Source organism: Dipodomys merriami, unplaced genomic scaffold, assembly GCF_024711535.1.
Source record: "Dipodomys merriami isolate MVZ:Mamm:240054 unplaced genomic scaffold, mDipMer1.0.p SCAF_59, whole genome shotgun sequence".
Lineage (NCBI taxonomy): Eukaryota > Metazoa > Chordata > Mammalia > Rodentia > Heteromyidae > Dipodomys > Dipodomys merriami.
This window is the reverse complement of record NW_027206168.1, coordinates 4,791,618-4,810,171: the sequence shown is the minus strand read 5'-3', so window position 1 is coordinate 4,810,171 and position 18,554 is coordinate 4,791,618. Positions and strand designations below refer to the sequence as shown.

At 43.1% G+C, this 18,554-nt stretch overlaps 2 protein-coding genes across 4 annotated transcripts in view; one reads left to right on the top strand and one right to left on the bottom strand.

Annotated features, from left to right (window-relative positions):
* Window positions 1-14,445, top strand: part of Nup88 (nucleoporin 88) — a 36,938-nt gene extending 22,493 nt beyond the window's left edge. Inside the window, exons 7-17 of the mRNA XM_070001693.1 lie at window positions 166-313; window positions 4,107-4,205; window positions 7,566-7,656; window positions 9,835-9,936; window positions 11,920-12,078; window positions 12,330-12,455; window positions 12,561-12,626; window positions 12,754-12,834; window positions 13,116-13,242; window positions 13,618-13,736; window positions 14,214-14,445. Of these exons, the coding sequence (XP_069857794.1) occupies window positions 166-313; window positions 4,107-4,205; window positions 7,566-7,656; window positions 9,835-9,936; window positions 11,920-12,078; window positions 12,330-12,455; window positions 12,561-12,626; window positions 12,754-12,834; window positions 13,116-13,242; window positions 13,618-13,736; window positions 14,214-14,277 (1,182 nt within the window). The 3' untranslated portion in view covers window positions 14,278-14,445. The remainder of the gene's footprint in view (window positions 1-165; window positions 314-4,106; window positions 4,206-7,565; window positions 7,657-9,834; window positions 9,937-11,919; window positions 12,079-12,329; window positions 12,456-12,560; window positions 12,627-12,753; window positions 12,835-13,115; window positions 13,243-13,617; window positions 13,737-14,213) is intronic.
* A 264-nt stretch (window positions 14,446-14,709) lies between these two features.
* The window catches only part of Rabep1 (rabaptin, RAB GTPase binding effector protein 1), a 95,221-nt gene continuing 91,376 nt past the window's right edge, over window positions 14,710-18,554 (bottom strand). For all 3 annotated transcript variants that reach the window (XM_070001690.1, XM_070001691.1, XM_070001692.1), the window contains 2 exons: window positions 18,114-18,230; window positions 14,710-17,271 (listed from right to left, as the gene is read on the bottom strand). In XM_070001690.1, coding sequence (XP_069857791.1) covers window positions 17,170-17,271; window positions 18,114-18,230 — 219 coding nt within the window. In that variant the 3' untranslated portion in view covers window positions 14,710-17,169. The remainder of the gene's footprint in view (window positions 17,272-18,113; window positions 18,231-18,554) is intronic.

The window sequence follows — 18,554 nt, the reverse complement described above, 5'->3', positions numbered from 1 at the left end:
AAGGAAAGGGATTAGTTCACTATTAAGATACAGGGTGAAATTAAGAATTTAACAGCACTATTTGACCAGTGATTTGTTTCTATTTTTACCTATACATTTTCAAATGAACATACAAGATAAATATAAGCAGGTTATTTCCTTATTGGTTTTTGTTTTTGTTTACAGTCAGAAAAGTCCTGGGATTACAGAGCCGACCTCATTCCATCTCTGTATGTCTTCGAATGTGTTGAGCTGGAGCTTGCCTTGAAGCTGGCATCTGGGGAGGATGAGCCCTATGATTCCGACTTTTCTTGTCCAATCAAACTTCACAGAGGTAAGGTTTTCACAAAAGGTAGTTCTCTCTCACTGCTGTAGTTAAATGAAGACTGTCATAGTTTCTTCCCATGTAGTTTATTCCCCAGTTCCAGTCTTCAGAAGATTGACATGGGTCTCTTGGATATTTAATAAATATATGATATACTCTGTGGAAGGCAAACTTAAGCAAGGTTCTCAGGTTTTCAAATAGTGATCTTCAGTCTAGATTCACCTAGTTGTTCTTTTTTTTTTTTTTTTGTCAATCATGGGGCCTGAACTAGACCTGGGCACTCCCTCAGCTCTTCAGCTCAAGGCTACCACTTGAGCCTCAGCCCCACTTCCGGCTTTTTCTGCTTATGTGGTGCTGAGGAATCGAACCCAGGGCCTCATGCATGCAAGGCAAGCGCTCTACCACTGAGCCACCTTCCCAGTCCCTCACCTAGATGTTTTATAATAAGCTTTTCCTGGTCCTATCAAAAGTAGATTTCAAGCTGAAATGGTGGCACACACTATTAATAACCAGCTACTCCAGAGGTAGAGGCCAGAGGATCATAAGTTCAAAGACAGCCTGGGTAAATTTGGTGAGACCTCATCTCAAAAAAAGAGAAGAAGCCGGGCGCTGGTGGCTCACGCCTGTAATCCTAGCTACTCAGGAGGCTGAGATCTGAGGATCGCGGTTCAAAGCCAGCCCGGGCAGGAGAGACCGTGAGACTCCTATCTCCAATAAACCACCAGAAAACCGGAAGTGGCGCTGTAGCTCAAGTGGTAGAGCGCTCGCCTTGAGCTGAAGAGCTGAGGGACAGCGCCCAGGCCCAGAGTTCAAGCCCCACGACCGACAAAAAAAAAAAAAAAAAAAAAGAGAAGAAGCCGGGCGCCGGTGGCTCACACCTGTAATCCTAGCTACTCAAGAGACTGAGATCTGAAGATCACAGTTCAAAGCCAGCCCAGGCAGTAAAATCCGTGAGACTCTTATCTCCAATAAATCACTAGAAAACCGGAAGTGGCGCTGTGGCTCAAGCGGTAGAGTGCTCACTTTAGCTGAAGAGCACAGGGACAGCGCCCAGGCCCAGAGTTCAAGCCACACGACCAACAAAAAAAAAAAAAGAAGAGCTGGGAGCATAGTTAAAGTGGGTCCCTGTAACACACACACACATACACACACACACACACATGCGTACGTGCACACACAAACACACACACCCTTATTTTACAATTTAAATACATGTATAAAACCTTTAAATTACCTTTAAAAGTAATTTTTTGTTTTTGGGTCCAGTCATGGGGCCTGAACTCTGGGCCTGGGCACTGTCCCTCAGCTCTTCAGCTCAAGGCTAGCGCTCTACCACTTGAGCCACAGCGCCACTCCGGCTTTTTTTTTTTTTTTCTTTTTGCTTATGTGGTGCTGAGGAGTCGAACCCAGGGCCTCAGGCATGCAAAGCAAGCGCTCTACCACTGAGCCACCTTCCCAGCCTTTAAAGTAATTTTTAAAATCAAATTTTAACATAGCCCTGTACCACACAACATCCTTGTGGTCAGTAAGAGGCTACATACCTGATGCTAATTCCAATGTGTAAAACTGATAAAGATCATCAACTTTTAACTTACGTTAAACCAACAATAAGAAAGTCTGTTAAAAGAAAGTTTTAATTTAGGTAGGTTACTGTTGCTAGCTTATACATTATTTCTATATTTTAGTTTAATGTTTTAAAAATTAAAACCACAGAGATAAGTGTTATAAATAGTGATACACATTCAAGAGAACCTGGCAAAGTAGTGTCAGTCTACAGTCCCAACTACTCAGGAGATTGAGGTAGGAAAATCACAAGTTTGAGGCCAGCCTGGGCTACATAGTAAGCCCCTGCCTCAAAATAAATGAATAAATGGAGTAGAGCGAGTACTGGTGGCTCATACCTAGAATCCTAGCCACTTGGTAGGCTGAGAACAGAAAGACTGTAATACAAGGCCAGCCTGGGAGAAAAAAGGTTAGTGAGACACCTCAAACTATAGCTAGGCACAGTGTTATGTACCTGTAATTCCATGCTGTGTGGAAGGCTGAGATTGAGAGGATTAAGATACCAGGCTGAGCTAGGCAGAGAAGTTCATGAGACTTCATCTCCGCATCGGGGAAGTTGGTGCAGTGGTGTGTACCTGTGATCCCAGCAGTGACAGGAAGCATATAATAAACAGATTTTGCCTCAGGCAGGTTCTCCGGTAGGAAGTGAGACCCTGTCCTAAACATAACTAGTGAAAAGTGGGGCTGTGACACGGCTCAGCAGTATTACTCTAATCTGAGTTCAGACGTCTAGTACCACCAAGAATATAATTAATTAAAATAGATAGAAGGCTTGGTGTAGTGGCATAGCTATATCCTTAGCCCTTGAGAGACAAAGACAGGAAGGCCCACTTTCAAAGCTAGCCTAAGCTACATAGTGAGACCCTGTCTCAAAAACCTGAGGTCTGCTGGGCAGACTGGTGGCTCATGCCTATAATCCTAGCTTCTCAGGAGGCTGAGATCTGAAGATCCTGGCTTGAAGCCAGCCAGGGCAGCAAAGTCCATGAGACTCTTACTTCCCACTAGCCACCAAAAAGCCGGAAGTGGAGTTATGGCTCAAGTGGAGCAAAAACATTTGCTCAGGGACAGCACCCAGGAGTGCAAGACCAAAGACACACACACACACACACACACACACACACACACACACACACACACACACACACACACACACACACACACACACACACACACACACACACACACACACACACACACACACACACACACACACACACACACACACACACACACACACACACACACACACGGACAGCACCCAGGAGTGCAAGCCCAAAGATACACACACACACACACACACACGGACAGCACCCAGGAGTGCAAGCCCAAAGATACACACACACACACACACACACACACCCCACACACACCCCACATAGGACAAAACTGAAGTCTAAAGTGGTGAAACACTTATCATGCATAAGGCCCTGGGTTTGATCCCTAACACTTTAAGCTCTGCATCTCTGCATTCCCCCCTATCCTGAATTTGTCTTTTTCTCTCAGGACTATCATAGTGATATTAAGGCTTTAAAAGTACAGAAATATGAGCTGGGCACCAGTGGCTCACACCTGTAATCCTAGCTACTCAGGAGGCTAAGATATGAGGATCACGGTTCAAAGCCAGCCCTGGCAGAAAAGTCCATGAGACTCTTATCTCCAATTAATCACTAGAAAAGCAGAAGTGGCGCTGTGGCTCAAGCAGTAGAGCACTCGCCTTGAGCTGAAAAGCTGAGGGACAGCGCCCAGACTCAGAGTTCAGGCCCCACCACCGACACACACACACACACAAAAGTGCAGAAATATTTGTTTCAGAGTCTTATTAATTAAAATGATGTACAAGTGTTAACATTTCTTAATATAAATATAAATGATGATCAAACAGAAGGAATCTAAAACTGAAACTAACGTTTAGAACTCTCTGCAAGTCAGCACTGTGAAGGCATGCAACACCTGACCATGACAGATGACAGATGACAGAGCTGCTCGCTGAGCAGTTGGGCAGAAGTCTTTTCAATACCTGTGCTGGAGTGTGTTCATTATACTTTTTAAAAAGGTGCTTAAAATATATTTGAAAAATTGAATTCAAATTAAAAACAAGGCCTCCAACATAACACACCAGGATAAAAAATCCTCCAGACTTTCTCTCATTTCCATCTACAGAGGCATTTGTAGGCTCCTGGGTAAATTCTTTGCATCTCCTAATTGCTGCCTTTTATGTCATTCATCATTCCGTCTGCAGACCCCAAGTGTCCTTCACGATACCACTGCACTCATGAGGCTGGCGTCCACAGTGTGGGGCTAACTTGGATTCACAAACTTCACAAGTTCCTTGGATCAGGTGAGTGTACTAACTTGTATTTGTCTGTAGTTTTCAAGATTCCATCCAAAAGTAGTTTGAAAAAGGAAAATAAGAGGAAATTTATAAAAGCAAAACTTGATTCTCTGGACTTTTTTTCTTATACAGTGTGTGTGTGTGTGTGTGTGTGTGTGTGTGTGTGTGTGTGTGTGTGTGTGTGTGTGTGTGTGTGTGTGTGTGTGTGTGTGTGTGTGTGTGTGTGTGTGTGTGTGCGCGCGCGCACGTGCTTGCATGCGTGTTTGTGTGTGCGTGCGTGCGTGTTGTGTTGCTCTACCACTTGAGCCACAGCTCCACATACAGCTTTTTGATGGTTAATAGGAGATAAGAGTCTCACAGACTTTGCTGTGGAGGCTGGCTTAAAAGAGCAATCCTCAGATCTCAGCCTCCTGTGTAGGACTATAGGAGTGAGTTACCAGTGCCTCCTGGCCTCTTGTACATTTTTTTTTTTTTTTGGTCGGTCATGGGGCTTGATCTCTGGGCCTGGGCGCTGTCCCTCAGCTCTTCAGCTCAAGGCTAGCACTCTACCACTTGAGCCACAGTGCCACTTCCGGTTTTCTGGTGGGTAATTAAGAAATAAGAGTCTCATGGACTTTTCCTGCCCGGGCTGATTTGAACTGTGATCCTCAGATCTCAGCCTGTTGACTAGCTAGGATTACTGGTTCTCTTGTACATTCTTAACGGGGTTTATCATGACATTTTCATACATGTATATAATGTACCTTGATCATATGCACCTCCCTCACCCTACATCTTTAGGAAAGAAAGCATTAGTGTTGCTTTATCAGGTTGTTTCTTACCTACAGATTTTAGAGGCAGAACAACTTTCTCTAATCCTCTTTCTGACCCTTTGACACATTCGATCTCTATAGCCTGTTTTTCTACTGATGAATCTCTTAAGATTTGGGAAGGGAGGGCAGTATGCTACTGGAACTTGAACTCCAGGCCTGGGCACTACCCTTTAGCTTTTTTGCTCAAGGCTGGTACCCTACCACTTGAGCCACACCGCCACTTCTAGCTCTTTACTAGTTAATTGGAGATGAGAGTCTGTATCTACCTAGACTGGCTTTGAACCAGGATCATCAAATCTTGCCTGTTGATTCTGAACATGAGCCATTGATGATACCCAGCTCTTGAGAATTTTTTGACCTCCATACAGTCTTGAGAATTTCCCAAACCATCAAGTCTTCATTCTTTTTCACAGTTTCTATCTGAATTGTATCATCTTCCTTATATTTTAGTAAGAATTCTGGCCACATCTTAAAGGCTTTACTTGGTAATGTCAAATTTAATGTTTATCTCTCCACACTTCCTTTTAAGAAACATAACAAAGATGTCTCCTCATGCCACTTCTACTTAACATTGTAATGGAGGTTTTACCCAGGAAATTAGCCAAGAAAAAGAACTAAGAAACAAAATTCTCTATTCAGATAACATGATGTATATACACATGCTGGGATAGAGACTGAAACTAGAGAGGGCTTGTGCTTTCCCTTGGCTTTTTCACTCATAGTTGGTGCTCTACCACTTGAGCCACACCTCTAGTTAAACATTTTGCTATTAACTTGAATATAGAGTCTCCCAGATTGTCTGTGAACCTTGATCCTCAGATCTCAGCCTCCTAAGTAGCTAGGATTATAAGCATGAGCTGCCGCTACCCAGCAACAGGATCTTTTGTATGAAAATCCTGAAGAATTCACAAAACTACAAGTTTGTATGAATACACAAAGAGCAGTTCACTTCTATGTAATCAACAAAAAATACAAAAACTAAAAAAACACAACATTTATACTAACATCAAAATCATAGGAATGAGATTCTGTTTAACAAAAGTACAAATGTCTTCAATACTACAAATGCTGAAAGAAAATAAACTTAAAAAATACCATGTTTGTGGAAATGAGGTATCCCAAACCACAGTGTTGGCCTGGCTAAAGTTAGATGAGTAGACAGTAGGTAGTATTGGGGTATGGAATGATGGGTCCCCACACCCTCTACCTGTGGGAATGGAAAATAGTGCAGCACTTAGAAAAATAGTCTTGACAGCTCCTGAAAGAGCTGTCATCTGTCTAGCAGTCCCCTGAGTACTCAAGAAAAATAAAAACTTATGTCCACTCAAGTATACAGGTATGTGAGCATTCATAGTAACACTATCCTATTAGCTCACAAGCCAAAAACAATGTCCGTGCCAACTAATGAGTAAATAAAAGCTAGAATATCCATTGCTGCAGTGGCATATTATTCACTAAAGAAGAAATGACATACTCATACATAAATTTTGAAAGCATGCTAAGTGAAAGAAATCAGTTATAAGCCAAGGCATGTTACATGATTTTATTTCTTGAAATGTCCAGAGCAGCAGTTTCCGTTGAGATAGATAAGTGGTTGTCTGGATCTGGGAAAGTTGATAAAAACTTGAATGACTACTAATGGCTCTGGGGATTTCTTTATGGGAAATGAAAGTATTTACAAATGCTTGTGGTGATGGTGGTATAGTTATTTTAATATACTTTGGGACAGCACCCAGGCCCTGAGTTCAAGTGCCATGACCTCTCCCCCCTCCTTCCCTCTCCCTCCCCCCCCCCGCCCCCACAAAAACCAACGTGGTTCACAGCTGTAATCCTAGTTATGCAGGAGACTGAGATCTGAGGATGGTAAATGGTAGAGCTCCAACCCTGGAGAGAATTAACTTAAGATCACAAGGCCTGGAATTCAAGGCACCAACAATTACACATACTTACACACACACACACACACACAATTGAACATGTACTTGATAAGGTGAGTGGTATGATATTTTGAGTTATGTTTTTAAAAGTTATTATTGAAAAATAGCAGTGTTAGCTGGGCACTGGTGGCTCAAGCCTGTAATCCTAGCTATTTAAGAGGCTGAGATCTGAGGATTGCTGGTCGAATCTAGGTTGGAGAAAAGTCTGTGCAACTGTCTCCAATTAACTACCAAAAAGCCTGAAGTAGAGCAGTGGCTCAAGTAGTAGAGTGCTATCCTTGAGCAAAAAAGCTAAGGGACAGTGCTCAGGCTGAGTTCAAGCCCAAGAACCACACACACACACACACACGCGCGCACGCACGCATGCACAAAAACCAGTGTGGTAAAGGAAAAGATGTGGAAGGAATGATTTTCTAGAGTTGTTCTCCATCTTTTCTGCATTTAGACATCTTAACAAACTGCTTTCCCTTAATGCAGAAATCTAGCCCTCTGCAGAAAGGACATTTCTGTGACAGAGGGAGGGACACAGTCTCTCAGAAGCAATGGCATTTAACCAATATTTCAGTCTGGTATTTTGCTGAAACACCAGTTAATTTATATAATGTATTCCTTCACAGATGAAGAAGATAAGGATAGTTTGCAAGAACTTGCTACAGAACAGAAATGCTTTGTAGAGCACATCCTTTGTACAAAGCCGTTGCCATGCAGGTAACTCGCCTCTCACTTGTGGGTTCAGTAATTGAGATGCATACATGTACATGATACTTCTCCCCTTCTAGGATCCTGTTTGTCAGGTGTTTACCAAAGGCCTCAAGTCAGGCCATTCCATGTATTGTTGCTTCTGTTCCAGCCTCAGTTGATGTGTCTTGAAACCAGGGTCTCTCTCTCTCTCAGCATGAACAGCATAATAAAAGAATTACCAAGCTTAACACCCAGGTTTCTTGAGATGAATGAGTAGATATGTGGGCTGGGAAGGTGGCTCAGTGGTAGAGTTCTTGCCTTGCATGCATGAGGCCCTGGGTTCAATTCCTCAGCACCACATAAGCACAAAAAGCCAGACGTGGAGCTATGGCTCAAGTCGTAGAGTGCTAGCCTTGAGCTGAAGAACTGAGGGACAGCGCCCAGGCCCTGAGTTCAGACCCCACGACCAACAAAAAAAAATTAAAAATTAAAAAAAAAAAGAGTAAATATGATTAAGGATTATGGAGGACATGGAGCTGTGGCTTAAGTGGTAGAGCACCAGCATTGAGGAGAAAGATCTGATTGGGAGAGATAAGAGATAACGGGCACTTGAAGTTATATTCCTGTAGGATATCTAAGTGGAGGACTCTAGCAGGCAAATGGCTTTAAGTTTGGAGTGTGGAGGACACAAGGGATATGGAATTGTTGGTCAGACTACAGACTAAAAAGTGAAAAAAGCCAGTTGCCATGGCTAACACCTATACTCCTAGCTACTCAAGAGGTTGAGATCTGAGGATTGCCATTTGAAGCCAGGCCAGGCAAGATCTTGTTTATGAAACTCATTTCCAATGAGCCACTAAAAAGCCGGAAGTGGGCTGTGGTTCAAGTGTGAACACTAGCCTTGAACAAAAAAGCTCAGGGACAGTGTCCAGGTCCTAAGTTCAAGTTTCAGGACTAGTATACATACACACATGCAAACACACACACATACACACATGCAGTGAATAGGAAACGTTTCAGAAGGAGGTATAAAGTTTTGCTTTAATTACAAAGTTTGAGCCAGTAGGCATGACTCAAGTGGTAGAGTAACTGCCCAACAAGGTCGACACCAAAAGTTCAAACCCCAGGACTGCCAAAAATAAAACACATAGATGGGAAACTGTAAAGCAAGGCAAAGGCATGAAAGTCAGACTCGGGCTTATTCTCAGGACGGGGGCTGGGACCAGGGTGGTCACCTCCCCCATGAAGCTGAGGTCAGTGTAGCACCTCTCCCACTCCTGGGCCTGATGTCGGTGCAGCATTCCTACTCCTAACCTGGCATGGATCACATAGTATGTGTATGTATAGTCTGTATGTGCATATGGATTCCACATTGATAATACAAAGTAAAATTCTAGACGCTCCTACATTACCCACCCCCTCCAAAAAAATGGTGAGACACAGATGGAGAGTAGCCCTGATGACTAATCATCTAATGGACTGCTGTTCTAAAGAAGAGAAAGAAGAATAGGCTAAGGGGAACTGGACATGGAGACATAATGCAGCTTCGTACCGCTGGAGGGAAGGAGCATTTTGAATGAAAAACAGATGAGCTTGTTTATAGGCAGAGAGGAAAGAGAGTGGGATGGCAGTCTGCAGAAGATAGGAGAGCAACACTGACATTTGGGAACAGAAATGCAGGATGGTCATGGAGGTGGTGTGGGGCCAGTAATGGACACTACTGGAGGCAAAACCAGTGCCCACCAGAGGGCCAGTTTGCAGCCTCTCCAATGGAGTAGGAAGATGGTGCTGTGCCCACTAGTTGAAGCCCCGTGACAGGGACTGGGCTGCACTGAATGGGGACATGGGTAAACCCTGCAGCTCTGCTCCCTCACATGACTAGACATGACTAGACCCCACGTCTCTGCTCTGTCACATGTCTGAGCAGTGACTGGGCACGGAGCTAGGTGGGTGGTGATAGGGAAGAAAGACACATGGCATGAACTTGAGTGTAACTCATGCCAATGCTGTAGGGGATGTGGTTAGGTGACCTCTAGGCTGGTCCGTGGCAGCTTGGTTCAGATTGATCAGAGGAATGCTGGTTTCCAAGTTACCATACTGACAGATGGAGAACCCAGCCTGAAAAGGCTGCAGCTATCCGTCCTGACTTTGCTCATCATTCCATGGTGTCTGCCCCTGCTAACACAAATGGGGTTGATTTTCCAGGCAACCAGCTCCCATCCGAGGATTCTGGATTGTCCCAGACATACTGGGGCCCACGATGATCTGTATCACCAGCAGCTACGAATGCCTCATCCGTCCTCTCTTGTAAGTCCCACTTTCTGCATAGCTTTAATTCTGCAGAATGTAGGCCAGGAGTATGCCCTAGGTAACTGGTTTGAAGCTATATGTGTGTGGTTTCCACTTGGACTTGATTTTAGGGTAGGAAGACGGGATAATTGTTTTCCTACTGTCTCTAGAAGGTTTTACTCTAGACACAGTTTCTGCCATCTCTAGTAAAGATCTGAGAATCAGAGCTTTTCTCTCTGAACTGCAGAAAAGAATACTAAAACTAAATACTGAGTCCCTTATCAATGTGAATCAGCTTTAATGATTTCTAATCTCAATATATAAGCTCCTTTCCTGCCTGGCCTCTTGGAAATTATGAAGCCTGCCCCTAAGGAGACTGCTGTCCTTGTGTTACAGAAGAGTAACCATGAACGCTGGTCACAGATCGCAGATGGCTGAGATGCAGGCACAGGCCCGCACTCACTCTGCCAGCCTCCTAGGGACATCAAGAGTATGTGAACTGTGAGGAAGGATGGTATATAGCTGAACCCAGTCCTCATTTCCCTTTAGGAACTCACCATCTGCCTTTTCTAACAGTCCAGGAAAGTCATTTTCAGTTTCATAAATGCAGGCATAGGAGTACTAAAATCATGTCACTGGGGCGTCAAACATGAGACCATATTATACTATGTGCTTATATTCACTGGCATGGGTTCACAGTACTAGCAAGACTATTCTTTGGTTTAAAACATGCAAGTTATATGATATTGCCATTGCAGATTGTTTGCAGTTTTGTAAAACCAAATTATTGTATATGGTAGTTGTCTGGCTTATTGGTTTTGATCAAATCCGGACAATACCTAGAGAGCAGTGGTTTGTTTATAGTGTGGGCTTGTAATTGGGCTCGAGTCCTTTGCAGAAGTGGTCCAGGATGCATTTATATTGTTCTCCATGACCTTTTCCTAAAGAATTAAGGGCTGATGGGGCTGGGAAGGTGGCTCAGTGGTAGAGCGCTTGCCTTGCATGCCTGAGGCCCTGGGTTCGATTCCTCAGCACCACATAAGCAAAAAGAAAAAAGCCAGAAGTGGCGCTGTGGCTCAAGTGGTAGAGCGCTAGCCTTGAGCTGAAGAGCTGAGGGATTGCGCCCAGGCCCAGAGTTCAGGCCCCATGACTGGACCCCAAAAAAAAAAAAAAAAAAAAAGAATTAAGGGCTGGGAGCTGGTGGCTCATACCTGTAATCCTAGCTGCTCAGGAGGCAGAGATCTGAAGATTGGGGTTAGAAGCCAGGCTGGGGAGGAAAGTCCATGAGACTCTTATCTCTAAGAGTTTCCAGAAACCCACAAGCAGAGCTCAAGTAGTAGAGCACAGACTTGAGCAAAGGACAAGTGTCCAGTCCCAGAATTCAAGCCCAGTACTGGCACAGACAAAAGAATTAAGTGGCAGAGTCCAAAACACTTTGATAATTGGCAGCATTGGTACAGTAAGCTTTCCAAGGTGACTTTTTCAAGGGAGAAAACATACATTCTTGTACTCTTTCAAAAAAGTAGCCCTATGTCCTCAGAGTTCTTGGTAACTGTGGTTTAACATTCCCTATACTGGGAGGGAGGGTGAGGGGGGGGACACAATGGGAAGGGGAAACAAAGGAGGCGGCAACAATGCTTGATAAGAAATGTACTCATTGGGCTGGGAAGGTGGCTCAGTGGTAGAGCGCTTGCCTTGCATGCCTGAGGCCCTGGGTTCAATTCCTCAGCACCACATAAGCAAAAAGAAAAAAAGCCGGAAGTGGCGCTGTGGCTCAAGTGGTAGAGTGCTAGCCTTGAGCTAAGAGCTGAGGGACAGCGCCCAGGCCCAGAGTTCAGGCCCCACGACCGGACCCAAAAAAAAAAAAAAAAAAGAAATGTACTCATGACCTTGCTCGTGTAATTGTAACCCCTCTGTATGGGGTTACAATAAAAAAAATTCCAAAATAAATAAGACTTCCTATACTTCAATAAGCAACTCCATGGCTACGATGTTTTGCAGAAGTACAGTCCACCCAGCCTCTCCGCCTCTGCTTTGTACCCAAGAAGATGCTGAAGTGGCCGAGTCTCCCCTCCGTATTCTGGCTGAAACACCAGATTCCTTTGAAAAGCATATTAGAAGCATTTTACAGCGTAGTGCTGCCAACCCAGCATTTCTGAAGTATGGGCTCTCAGGCATAGTAAATTTTAAGAGTGGATTCTTTCAACATTCCAGTTCATCCTCTGTCCTCAGCATGTTCTACTGTGCAGCTGGAGAAGATTGGGGGTGAGGGGGGTGGGGATTGTCTAATAAGCCCAGGGACAAAGTAGCACCTTCAGTAGTGCTCTGAAGAGGGAATAAAACTGCTTTGACTTACATTTTCCAGTTGTTTTGCTTGGCTAGAGAAAGTAACAACAGACTTTGTTTTTAAGATCTTCTGAAAAGGACTTGGCTCCTCCTCTTGAAGAATGTCTTCAGCTCATCAGCAGAGCCACCCAGGTGTTCAGAGAACAGTACATTCTTAAGCAAGACCTGGCAAAGGAGGAGATTCAGCGGAGGTAAGATGTTCTGTGTTCACCAGCCATCCGTTCTGGTGGGTGGCTAGTGCAGTATAATAGTCTTAACTGGCTGATGTTAACCTTTACTGCTTTTTCTCCTTGAAGAGTCAAGTTATTATGTGACCAAAAAAAGAAGCAACTAGAAGATCTCAATTATTGTCGAGAAGAGAGGTAAGTATCAAAACTTAGGGAGTAGAAAACTATCAGCCCACTGGTTCTCACGGGGATGCTTGCTGTGCCTCATCAGCTGGCTTCATCAAGCTGGATCCCAAGCATTTCTTACTCCCTATGTCATCAGGAAAAGTCTTCGGGAAATGGCTGAGCGTTTAGCTGACAAATATGAGGAAGCCAAGGAAAAACAGGAAGATATTATGAACAGGTCAGTGGACCTCTAACAGTTCCTTATGCAGGTGTTTACAGTGTCATTAAGAAAACAGAACTTAGCAGGTGCTTGTATTCCTAATAGAACTGAGTGCTTCCATCCCCCTACCTCTCTTTGGAAGTACGTATCAGAAGTGAAGACATGACATTGTCCCCTAGGCCACCCAATAGGGACTTTACAAAACACCAGATTCCTGGATTGTGAGCTTTTTGTTTGTGAGTGCCTTTCCCCGGATCAGGGGATATCTTAAGCTGAAGTATTGCCTTCTTTTTCTATAGGATGAAAAAGGTACTTCATAGTTTCCACTCTCAACTCCCAGTTCTTTCTGATAGTGAGAGAGACATGAAGAAAGAATTACAGCTTATACCTGATCAACTTCGACATCTGGGCAATGCCATTAAACAGGTATGAAAGGATGCAAGGTGTCTAAATTCAGGTTTTGTTTTTTGTTTTTTTGTCAGTCATGGGGCTTGAACTATGGACCTGAACACTGTCCTCAGCTCTTCAGCTCAAGGCTAGTGCTCTACTACTTGAACCACTACTCCACTTCCTGATTTCTGAGTGGTTTATTGGAGATAAGAGCCTCACAAACTTTCCTCCCGGAGCTGGCTTTGAACTGTGATTCTCAGATCTCAGCCTCCTGAGTAGCTAGGATTATAGCACCCGGCAAATTCAGTCTTTTTTAAAGTGTTTGTATAGAAAAAAATTCATAAATATAAAAAGACCATTCAAATAGGTAACAGGAACCATATCCAACATGTGTTCTTTTTGACACCTAAGGTTACTATGAAAAAAGACTATCAACAACGAAAGATGGAAAAGGTCTTGAGTCCCCAAAAACCCACAATTACTCTCAGTGCCTACCAGCGGAAGTGCATTCAATCCATTCTGAAGGAGGAGTAAGTAATGATTCCCATCAGTTGATACCAAAAGATTTTTCTTTCCTTTCTGGTACTCCAACATCATTCTCTTTTGCCTACATAAGAATCGTGTCTTGGCATTTGCATGTCAAGTAGTTACTATGACTAGAGTTGTAAGATATACATGAGTTTTATAGATAACCCATGAAGATGATTATAGATAACCCATGAAGATGAAAGCTTTCCTGGGATAGGACTTCATTGTGTGGTCCAAAGAATCTTGCAGCAATTATGTTCAGAACTATTTCCTGGAGCTAGGAATGATGGCCTGGGTTCAATCAGTCCTTACCACTGCACACACAAACCCAATAGTTGATGCCACTATTTGCTGCCTTAAATGCACGCTATTCACCGAAACATTAAGCTACTCATTTCAGCATAGCTATTCCAGTTACTAGTTTAAATTCTTAAGACCCTAATTAATGGCTCGTTTGTTCTTAATTTTTGATGTTACAGGGGTGAACACATAAGGGAAATGGTGAAGCAAATCAATGATATTCGAAATCATGTAAACTTCTGACATCCCCAGGAAGAGTCACACCTGATGTTAACACAACTGAAGGCTCTAAAGTGGTATTATGCAACAAAAGGTAGCACTAACTTATAAAAAGGACATTTTGGAAGAACTTGGCTTTGGTTGTTCATCATTTTTAATAAATTTGTCTGAATAAACGCTTGTAATTAAAAATGGGAATGTGTCTTCTAACCAAAGTCTATGACTGCATTCACCAAGGGTCCCAGGGTTGTTTTTAAAAAGAAAAAGGAAAGAGAAAGAGGGAGGGAAGGAGGAAACAAATAGGTTTCAACTGTACTTGTCAGATCTCAGTGACTCCATTGTACCTTCTCCATATTTGAGCAAAAGAAAGAGCTGTATTTTAAAGTAGCAGCACTAGAAATATGACTGAAGGGAGTCAGAACCCTTAGATTCAAAGGAAAAGGCCACACAATCTACTCGGCAGCAGCTCTTTTAATTTGAACACTTTCTTCTTAAGGGTTCACCTTCCGTACCATCAACAAATGGTTACAGCTGCAGTGTGCTCCAAATCCACAACTGCAGGGCCACTGCTGGCTCACTTCCTCACAGGCACTGTTTACCTTTCAGAGCTAAGTTTGGCTGTGCTCTGTGTCTACTGAGTGCGCGCCCAGTGCAAGTTTTAATACCTAAAAGGGAAAAAGAAAATAGCTTGGTATGTAGTATATGAGTGGTTTTGTCCTCAGCTTTAGGTCATCTTTATATGCCTGCCATTATGAGCTCTGAAAGGCAAGACTGCACCTGTGGAGAAATGGCTGCGTGACTGCCAATTAAAAGCCATATGGTAAGGTGTGTTACAGGTAAGAGGTAAGTCAGTTTAGACATGCGAGAACAGGTGTACAGACGGAATATAAGCATAGGAACACTTGAAGCCTAACTGATCTTTTTGATGAACTTTGATGTTCATAGTGCAGATCCCATTTATGCAAAAAAACACTCAAGTTTACAGAATTGTTTCTTATCTGCATAGTGTCACAGTGTTCTCATCCCAGAAATAGGTTGTTTAAACCTAGAGCGTTTGTTTAGGCTTTCCTCGGTATCATTCTGTTGCATGGATTTCAAGTTTTCATCGGCCACAGTCTACAGTATTCCATTGGCCCAGTACTCATCTTTCAGAGCAGTGTCTGTAAGGTGCTCAGTCTCAACAGGACAGTTTACCTGGATACTTCAGAAAGATTATGAATTACCCATTGTGATTGATAATGCTCATTTTTAATAATTAAAACAAATTAGTATGGGGCCTATTCATGGGAGTAGTCTTATACCTACATAATTTAATCACATTTTATAATAAAATTCCTTGTAACTATATTTTCCCTTTAAACCAAGTAGTACTTTGTTATACAGAGACTTTTAAACCATTAAAATAGTTTCATGCATGGCAAGCTTTTAGCACTATTTCTATAATTGATACTTTTAAATTCATAGTCATGAATGTAAGACTATAAAAATAGGCCTTGGGATGAAGTAATATAATCCTTTTCATTTGTTCTATGGAAGAAAACAAGTAAAGGTCTTTAGGGCAAATTCGTAATGACTTCATTTGTAACAAAGTCTACTTGTAAATTGATGGTGGCTTTAAGTGAACAAAAATCAGTTCACTAATTCCTATTAGATTTCTTTAGGGACCCACTGTTATGCAGCATAATCATAAACACTTCTTGAAAAAACATTTTTTGCTTTTGAGCCATCTCTATAATGAATTAAACATAATAGCTGCGTTGGGACAGCACTGCAGCAGTAAGCAGTGAAGTCAGTCCGTTCCCCTTGCTTCTGCACTCTATCAAGCTGTGGGAGACAGCCTGTCTTGCTCAGGCTTTGTCCACCCAGACAAGGCATCTCACCTCTTGGTAAAAGAGGAGATTTACAAACAAATCATATTTTCCTGTTTTCCCCAACTTCATCCTAAGTGCTATCACTTAATACTCCAGATCTAAATTATAGTTTTAAAAAATAGATCTGTCAAACCTCATCACCATTTTGTGACACTTTTGAAACCGCATCCATGCCCTTTGATTAAAGCTGAAGATAAGCAGGTTTATAAATGTATTACTAGATGTTGTCAGAGATAGCTTGTTTTAACATTTTTTTCACTGATCCAATAACTAAACTAAAACACTTCAAAATGGAGTAGATGGTGCCATTCAGCTTCACCCTGGTGCCAGCTGGCCCACAAAGATTATCCAGATGTGCAGAAAAAAAGTGCTTCCAAACAGTTTCTTGTGCTTTTCCTTAAACTCCCAATAGATTTGGCCTCTGCCAAGTTTACAAATCCCTTAATTTTGTTCTTGAAGTGGTCTGGTTTGCCATAGTCTTATGGTTTCTTAGGCAAGTTTCAGTAGCATTTAAGGTCTTCCGAAGTAAGATAAAATAGTATAAAGAAAATTCACAGGGTGAGGGAAATACAGTCAATAGCCAATGGCCTGCTCTCACTTTGTATTTTAATATAAAATATTCATACAGCACACTACACCTCTGCTAGCTGAACACAGCTACTGATGAGCTCTAGACAACAGAAAAAGAAACTTCTCTCTCCTGGTATCTATAAACAGAAAAGGTCATTCCAAACACTACTGGGAAGTTCCTTTAGGACAGGGAAATGTGTTCCAGAGAGCTATACTGAAGAAAGCAGGTAAGGACACAGCACTTCTATCACCAGAGCTGATCCCATGCCTGTTGAGATCAAGTGCAGAATCCTGTTAGTGTTCCGTTGGAAGTGTGTTGGCTGTTCCTGTGCTGTACAGTTTTCTCCCACTAGAAATGAGCACTTCTCCAGTCCTTTTTTTTTTTTGTGACTTCTGCTTCATTAAGAGTTAATAATTAATGTTCTAAGGATGAGTTAAAAACCCAAAGTGCAGACTAGAATCCTGCGTCAGGGTGTCATGTCTCAGGAAGCTGGTTAATGTCTGTCAGTTTGGTGTCATTCAGAATTGCCCGGATTCTCTCCAAGGAGTCTGCTTGCCTGATCCGCTCTAACTGCACCTGGAAAAACAATGGGAAGGTTAGTGGGTGTGGCCCCCACATACCTGAGAAGCAGATTAATTCACAGTGTAGTCACTTTGAAGAAGGAAGCAGCAGGAAAAAAATGAGTCTCCAAGGCTGCCTCACTTGCTGGAATTACTGGGATTTGAACAAGACCTCACTCCTCACCCTCAAGAAACCATGGTTCAGGGCTGGGAATGTGGCTTAGTGGTAGAGTGCTTGCCTAGCATGCATGAGGCCCTGGGTTCGATTCCTCAGTACCACATACACAGAAAAGGCCAGAAGTGGCACTGTAGCTCAAATGGTAGAGTTGCTAGCCTTGAGCAAAAGTTCAAGGACAGCGCCCAGGCCCTGAGTTCAAGCCCCAAGGGGGGGGGGGGGGGGGAGTCACAGTTCAGTTGGGCAGCAACAAGCTGACAAAGTTTAACCACAGTCTAGCAAATATGAGTGGCTATTTCCAGAGCATCACAGGAGTGTGGGAGAGGAAGCCCGTGACCCAATGGCATGCAAAGGACACACCTACACTGGGCTTTGAAAGAAAGGGAGTTGAGAAGGGAGACAAGGAATTCTAGAGGGAGTACCACATTGCAGGCAGACACCTGGAGCAGTTAAAAAACAATCTAAAATGCTAGCTAACAGTTTTTAAGGAAAATTGGAAAGGTACAGAGAAAGTGGTCAAGTGTACAGAACAGAGCAGGTTCCTGGTTTGAAGAACTAGGCAATCATTGGGGGTTGAAGGCAGGGCTGCAAGCCACCAGACCTCTAGCTGGTCCACGTTCAAGAGAGAGAGGATAGATAAGGTTCTCTTCCTAAGGGCCAGAGTGGTTCCCCAAATGCCTCACCTGAAGTGTTTGAGAAAGCTTTACAAAATCTCTCTGGACCTGTTCGCTGACATCTAATTCTGTCTGTAATCTCTGAGCTTTGTTCTTCTCTTCAAACATTAGTTGTTCAACAGCAACCTAAAAAAACCAAAGTTTGAGTGAGGATTAATGCTAAAGAGCCTAGAATTCCTAAAACTAGAGTTCCTAAGTAATTTTAGGAACTTTTAGTTACCAGAAGAGCTGAGTGGCAATACTTCCATGTCCCACTCATCTCTCCAGGACAAGAGTACAAGTTTTGGGCTGGCACTTTTGGCTAGGCTGCTTTTCTCTAACTCCAGAAATGAAGTGGGTATGAAAGCTAGAACAAGCGATGCTCCCGCAGCAGCCGGTGACTGCTTAATCATAAAAGCACAGCTACTGATCAGTAGCTGTCACAGCAACAGACAGCAACTTGGGGGATTT